Genomic DNA, 7,300 nt, shown 5'->3' with positions numbered 1-7,300 from the left:
GCTTATTCTCATAAAGGAGATGGATTTTGTTCAAAAGGGCGCAATTGGAACTCACAAGTGAGGGAGAGATTGTTGAGAATTTCACTTGTGAGTTTGTCCCACATTGGAAAAATTGAGTAGATAATTGGTGTTTATATGCATGGTTGAACCCAAAACCTAATAGACTTAAACTTTTGGGTCAAGTTGGTGCTCACCCATGTGTATCATCCTACCCGTGGACTCCTTCATGCTAACAAGTGGTATCAGAGCTCTGAAGATTTGTAACTCTAGGCAAGTGACATCATAAAAAGTTGAGGTATGAAGTTAATTTACTTAGCATGCTAATAGTTGGAGGACCAAGTGTGTGACCGATGCCAATAAGGATCATCTAAGCTTAGAAAATGGATCTGAATATGGTCAAGATGTGGGAGTTAGGATTAGTTCGGAGGCACGTGGAATGTAATCTGAGATATGTAAGGCGCGGTGGTGAGGTTCACTTGAGCACCCATTGGAGAATTGGGCTTACTCTCATAAGGGAGACAAATTCTGTTTAAAGGGGAGTAATTGGAATTCACAAGTGAAAGGGAGATTGTTGAGAATTTCGCTTGTGAGTTTGTCCCACATTGGAAAAATTGAGTGGATAATGGAAGCATATATACATGGTTGGACTCAAAACCTAATAAGTTTCAGTTTTTGGGTCAAGTTGGTGCTTACCCATTTGTATCATCCTACCCATAGACTCTTTCGTGCTAACACACAACATCTTGAGGGGATTAGCATCACTCCATTTTGAAATGTCATATATATTTAATCCTCCTTTAGAATAAGGCTCGTAGATATTTGATCGTTTTACCTTACTACCAGTAGTTTTCTAGTCATTTCTTTGCTATAGGAAAGTCTCTAATCTATAGTTTAGCTCCTTGATTACATATTTAAGAAGATATATAATAAAGCTCCAATATGCATGGTTGCTTAACACGATTAATTTGATAAGTTATAACCTCTAGCACATGACAAGAATTTGCAAGTCCCTATCAACATATTCCTACTAAAATTTTCTCAAAATATCATACAATCCAGCTTATTCACTCTTTCAATTACCAAAGGAAGTTCTGAATATTTCACAGATAATTTTTTCTTTTGAACCTCTAGAATAAGAAATGAAACACATTCTAATTCCATTTCAGTTTAATTTTCCTTACAAACCAAATCCACCTTGGTGGTAAGTGAATAGCTCAAATCCAATCCATATAATAAAAAATTTATTTTATTTTTATTATCAAACTAAATATTAAGGTAAAATTTATGGTTCTATGTTATATTTCATAGAAACCAAACCATCCCATGTCATGAAGGATAAGGAATAACTTGAAGTTTTTTCTTCTTTTTTTTTTGAATTGTATCCCAATGCATTCATTGTCAATAGATTCATTCATTTATTCCTACAAATTAATACTTTTTTCAAAAATTTTGTATGATGACAATTTTCCCAATATTTAAGAAATGAGTTATACATTTTCAATAATATTTTAAGAACACACAAAAAGATACCCTATGCATAATATGAATTCTTTCTTAAATGCTGAGCTAAAATACAAATCTAAAACACCTTTTATACAAATACAAAAATAAATATTTATTATAAAAAATATTTCAACTAGGAACTTGTGCCGAAAATAATGTTTGGTTTACATTTACCTAAGTATTTATTTTAAAAATATTTGTTCAAAATATTTCTACAAAATATTTATTTTTAGAAAATATTTTACAAAAAATATTTATGTAGAAATACTTATAATAAATAATTTTTAATATATATATATTAGGAAAAATTGCTTCCTCCCCAATACATATATTCATGCCACAAATGAAATGTAACCCGCAGGCTTCATTTGACAGTTTGACCACAGTTTACTTTCTGATTTTTGAAACTTATTTTACCACAATTCAAACTATCTACCCTCTCCCACGCCAGACGAGAAATCGCGAGAAACGTCGGAGAAATTGGAATTCTTACCAATCCGACCGTTGGAGTTACCTCTTCCAGTTTCCTTAGTTTCCCCTTCTTTCCATTACGTGATCTTCACCCAAACCCAAAACCGCTTACCTTCTCAAACCCCCCGCCCCACGCGCCCCCTCCGCACCTCCAATCACGTGATGCTTGGGACGCGTAGCTTATTCTCATTGGCCGTGCCGTGGCGCGTTGCTTAACTGCAGTGTCAGGGATGGGGAGTCTACTCGCAGCGCGTGGATGAAGCTGCTGAAACTCTGCTACCGCAGTCGCCTGTACCAGCTGTGGAAAGTGATCGGCGAGTGTTTTAATTAAATACTTGAGCGCGTAGTAGAACTCCGAAGTGTAAATTTTTTCCGACTTTCCATTTAATTCGTAATTTACGATTTTAATTCAAACTGGATCCAAGGAAATAGACCGTTCCTCGGTATATGTGCCCACCCTTTGAGCTCTACTTCTCTTCCTCACTCCCAAACCCTACTGTCACAATTTTGGTCTCTCTCTCTCTCTCTCTAACTGCAAAGAACACCAAGCTACATATTTCTCTCTCCATCTCTCTTGTCTCTGTGTAATGACGGACAGACGGATAAGGACGTGTTTGGAGGTGAATTTCTTGCTTTTATCTCAAAATATAGAGTAATTCAGGAGACGCTAGACAAGAAGAGATAATCTTGGTTTGGGCTTCAGCTTGAGCTTCAGCTTGAGCTTGCGGGCCAACAATGGTGGCCGGAAAGATGAAAGCGGCAATGGGGTTGCAGAACTCACCCAGAACTCTTAAGCCGGAGACTACGCCGACGAAATCCCATACCCCTTCGCCCAGCTCTGGGAAGGTTTCTGCGAAGACGATGTTCTCTCGCTCATTCGGTGTTTATTTTCCTCGCTCCTCCGCCCAGGTGCAGCCACGGCCGCCAGACGTGACGGAGCTCCTCCGCCTCGTGGAGGAGCTGCGCGAGAGAGAGTCTCGCCTGAAAACAGAGCTTCTCGAGCAGAAGCTCAAGAAAGAGTCCGCAGCCATTATTCCTGTTCTGGAGAGCGAGATATCGGCGAAGAATGCTGAAATCGAAAGGTGTTCGATGAGGATTGAGTGTCTGGAAGCTGAAAACGGGAGGCTCAGAACAGAGGTAGAAACGTTGAGAGCAAATATTGAAGAAAAACGGAGAGAGAGTGAGCAGAAGATGAAGGCAATGGAGGCCGAGATGGCAGATTTGAGACGAAACGTTGAAGAAAGTAACAGAAGAAGCGAGAGTAAGGAGCTGTGGAAGGAAGCAGGGGAGAATGACGAGATGTTGTCATCGCAGAGGTTTCAAAGCTTAAGTGATTTGTCCTCGAAGTCCTATCTGATGAAGAATTTGAAGAAGGGAGTGAAGTGTACGAGCGTTAATGGTTCGAATCAGGAAAATCACAAAGTTGAGTGTGGAGATTTGAAGATCAGAGATGAAGTTGAAACAGAGAGACCGAGGCACTCTCGATCTAATTCGGAAGAAATCGCCGAGACCTCCGAGTCGATACTGTCTGCCGCTAGATCTCGCATTCCTAGGGTTCCAAAGCCTCCCCCAAGACCATCTTCATCTTCTTCTTCTTCATCGTCGTCGTCGTCAGCTCAGACTTCTAATATTACAGAGAGTAAAGCTACGGCAGAACAGGCGATTCTACCTCCACCTCCGCCACCAAAATCAATGCCACCGCCGCCTCCTCCTCCACCGCCGTCGAAGGCTGCGCCACCACCTCCGCCCCCTCCCCCGCCACGCACGAAGGGGCTAAAACCGGTGCCGGCGAAGGTAAGACGAGTGCCGGAGGTGGTGGAGTTCTACCACTCTCTAATGCGAAGAGACTGCTCCCGGAGGGACTCTTCCGTCGGAGCGGCCGACCCACCGGTCGCCTCCAGCGCCCGCGACATGATCGGGGAGATCGAGAACCGCTCCACCCACCTGCTCGCCGTAAGTACCTAATCTCCGGTCACTTTTTTCTTCAATTTAGGAATGTTCCTCTGGCTTTGTGTCATCTACAGCTTGCAACCCCTAGTTCTCTCTTTTAGTGCGCACACACTTTTCTTTTTCTTGCAGTCCAACACTGTTTAGATTCGTATTGGGCATTCATAAAAGTTGCTAAATTTGATATATAAACTTAAACGGCCATTTTACTTGCGATCGAACTAAGGGATAAGCTTTTGGAAAAAATTTCTAGTTTTGGCCTGTAAGGGTCCTCATATATCAAGTTTCCCTCTGCATTATTCTTTTTGCAGATCAAAACAGATGTGGAAATCCAAGGAGACTTCATTAGGTTTCTGATCAAAGAAGTTGAGAATGCTGCATTCACTGATATTGAAGATGTAGTCCTCTTCATTAAGTGGCTTGACGATGAGCTCTCTTATTTGGTATGCATTGTCCCATGATAAGCCTTTGCTGGTATGTTTATCATGAGTTCTCAATTTGCTTTCATTCCTTTGTAGGTGGATGAAAGGGCAGTGCTAAAACACTTCCAATGGCCCGAACAGAAGGCAGATGCCTTGCGAGAAGCCGCATTCGGGTACTGTGATCTCAAGAAGCTCGAGTCGGAGGTGTCCTCCTTTCATGATTATGCAAGACAACCTTGTGGCCCTGCTCTTAAAAAGATGCAAGCTTTGTTTGACAAGTAAATGGATTTCTTCCCCATCTCTAGCTTGAAATTTCCAGTATACTTTTTTTCTTGAGTAAATCCTAATGGTAGAAATATTTTAAATTTTAAGTTCTTAACCCTTTTTTTGTGTGAACGAAAACAGATTGGAGCATGGGGTGTACAACCTCTCGCGAATGAGAGAATCAGCTACTAATCGATATAAGGTGTTTCATATTCCTGTGGATTGGATGCTTGAAACTGGATTTGTGAGTCAGGTAATACTATTTCTTTTTTATTTTCATATCCTATTATACAAGCCATGATGCAGAACTTAAAAAAAAAATAAGATAGCATGTTCAATGGTTCATTTCTTCATGGTCTAGCACGATCCCTAGTGTCACTAGCAAAAGTCTTCAATGTAAGCAAGACCCATTTGTTAAATTTCAATAGTGGATTCAAAAAGCAAAAGCGACACTTATCATCAGTGTGTTCAAAATCCATTGTTCAATTAATAGTGAATTCAGGGGTTCCCTTTTAGTGAGAGATGCCCTTTGGAGGTCATCAGTGTCTTTCAAAAAAAAATCTGTTTCTTAATTCTGTAGTGGATTCTGTGGATACTTTGTGGATCAAGAAGGGTGACTAGAAAATTGTTTTGACACGATCTACCATGCAATATATTATGTGATGGCCATCTTGCAAAATGACAAAAAGGTGGAAATATGTTGCCTCATTTTCTCTGCCTGCGCCTGCATGCTGCAAATGTGAATTCACAGCTTTTTAAGTGCCATCTGCTTGTCTTTGTCGTTTTTTATGTTTGTTTATTCAGTGAAACTGGAAAAATAAGATTCTCAATGTTGACTGTCACACATTCCCTTGATTTTTTATATTGCACTGTAGCAACTTTCTTTATGACACGATCTGCTGAATTTTCTTTACCCCTACTTATGCTACATATGTTTAAAATAAAGGAGAGGGAGAGAGAGATTTGAATGAATATTCTGAGCTATGATTGTGCGGCTTTGTCCTGCTGAAAAATAACATGAAATGACATTTGGGTTGGGGAATGGCATGGGGCGCAAGTGGAATGGAATAAGAAGTTGAAGGAAGAACATGGGAAAATGTAATGAAAATTTGACTCAGATTCGATTCTATTTTTATGTACCAAACATGTTCTAAAAGTAATCTATAGTTAGGTTTTCCTAGTCAGTTGTTTGGCCCTTACATGTAACAGATCAACAGTGGAACTTTATGAAGATGTGTATGCTCTTGGCAACGCTATCCTAACTAGCCCCGCGTACCTTATTTTGGACCTTTGTTTGGATGACAAATGAAAAACCTATTTAACAATGACATTTGCATATTGCAGATCAAGCTGGCTTCTGTGAAATTAGCAATGAAATACATGAAAAGAGTATCTGCAAAGCTTGAAACGGGAGGCGGTGGTCCTGAAGAAGAAGAGCTTATAGTTCAAGGAGTAAGATTTGCATTCCGAGTGCATCAGGTAAGATTCTCAGACCCATTGTTATTCAACAAATTGCAGTGGTTCCCGAAACCATCTTGGCTGACAGGAGTATGTTTTTTTTGGGTGTCTACTCTCGACAGTTTGCCGGAGGTTTTGATGTGGAAACCATGAGAGCATTCCAAGAGCTGAGAGAGAAAGCAAGATCGTATCAAGTACTACAGTGCCAAAGCCAGCAACACCAGAAGCTTCTGTGCAGATCAACCACCATCCCGATCAATCTGTAGCAAACTCAGCTTCAGAAATGCTACGAGTTTTTGCTGTAAAGATTTAACATTTTATTATTATATGTGGGATGTGAATAAAATGTCGGTTTTTGGATTTTTATTTCTGTTTTTGGGCCTGTGGCTGCTAACTAACTATTCTTTCCCGTATCTTCATTTCAACATTATTACATGAACCCATTGGCAGAACTCCTACAATGGCTTCATTTTTGTCTCTTGTAATTTGCTTTAATTGCTGCTGCTGCTGCGCATGTCTTGCATATTCTCACAATTCTCTTAATCGCCATCAAGAATGAAAGGCAGAATATTGTTTACATGGATAAAGAACTGTTTCTTCCCATTATAGTATGGTTGGACGCAACCCTCTCAACATGCTCTTGCTTCCCCAGTTGCCCATGCAGCACCATTCGTAAAATATTCTTGACCGTAAGATATCCAACTAGGACTCTATTTTGACTATTTAGTATTTACGTATAATTAGAATAAAATGATTAAAAACCAGTACAAATTGATTAACTCTGTATTACTTGGATGCATTGAGTTGAACAAAATCCATCCATCACCTTAATAATAATAATAATAATATCCTTGTGTTTTAGAGCAAGAAATTCAAATCTTGAATCTGAATTTGTATAGATTTGGATAAAATTTAATATAAATTCTGTTGAGCTCGTTTTTTTTTTTTCTCTCTAAAATCTATGCGTTCCAATTCAAGCCTGCAAATCTGTAATCTCAAATCTATTACATGGATTCTTTAATTTCAATAAAATGCATCACCTTAATAAATAAATAAAATAACTCTACATTTTGGAGTGCATGATTAAAACTTGAATTTGAATTTGTGAAATTTTAGACAAAATATAATATAAATTATATTAATTTTTTTTTCAAAATTCATATAAATTCAAATTCAAACCTGCAAATTTATGCTCTCAAATTTCACCCTATTGTTTGAACAAAATTCATCACCTT

At 39.0% G+C, this 7,300-nt stretch overlaps 1 protein-coding gene across 1 annotated transcript; it reads left to right on the top strand.

The window, feature by feature from the left end:
• The first annotated feature begins 2,409 nt into the window (after positions 1 to 2,409).
• On the top strand, positions 2,410 to 6,429 carry LOC131144887 (protein CHUP1, chloroplastic). Its single transcript, XM_058093817.1, has 6 exons — positions 2,410 to 3,927; positions 4,233 to 4,364; positions 4,440 to 4,621; positions 4,749 to 4,860; positions 5,952 to 6,086; positions 6,188 to 6,429. Exons 1-6 carry the CDS (start codon positions 2,710 to 2,712, stop codon positions 6,329 to 6,331), a joined length of 1,923 nt encoding a protein of 640 aa, XP_057949800.1. The 5' UTR covers positions 2,410 to 2,709; the 3' UTR covers positions 6,332 to 6,429.
• The last annotated feature ends 871 nt before the right edge of the window (positions 6,430 to 7,300 follow it).

This window comes from Malania oleifera, chromosome 12 (assembly GCF_029873635.1).
Source record: "Malania oleifera isolate guangnan ecotype guangnan chromosome 12, ASM2987363v1, whole genome shotgun sequence".
NCBI lineage: Eukaryota > Viridiplantae > Streptophyta > Magnoliopsida > Santalales > Ximeniaceae > Malania > Malania oleifera.
Note: the sequence above shows the minus strand (reverse complement) of the source record. Positions and strands in the feature narration are given on the sequence as shown.

Excerpts from the sequence above, each read along its gene's own strand:
- LOC131144887 (XM_058093817.1), top strand. The coding sequence starts at position 2,710 with ATGGTGGCCGGAAAGATGAAAGCGGCAATGGGGTTGCAGAACTCACCC. Across the intron at positions 3,928-4,232 it reads GCTCCACCCACCTGCTCGCC|ATCAAAACAGATGTGGAAAT; the intron begins GTAAGTACCTAA and ends TTCTTTTTGCAG. Across the intron at positions 6,087-6,187 it reads TTGCATTCCGAGTGCATCAG|TTTGCCGGAGGTTTTGATGT; the intron begins GTAAGATTCTCA and ends TACTCTCGACAG.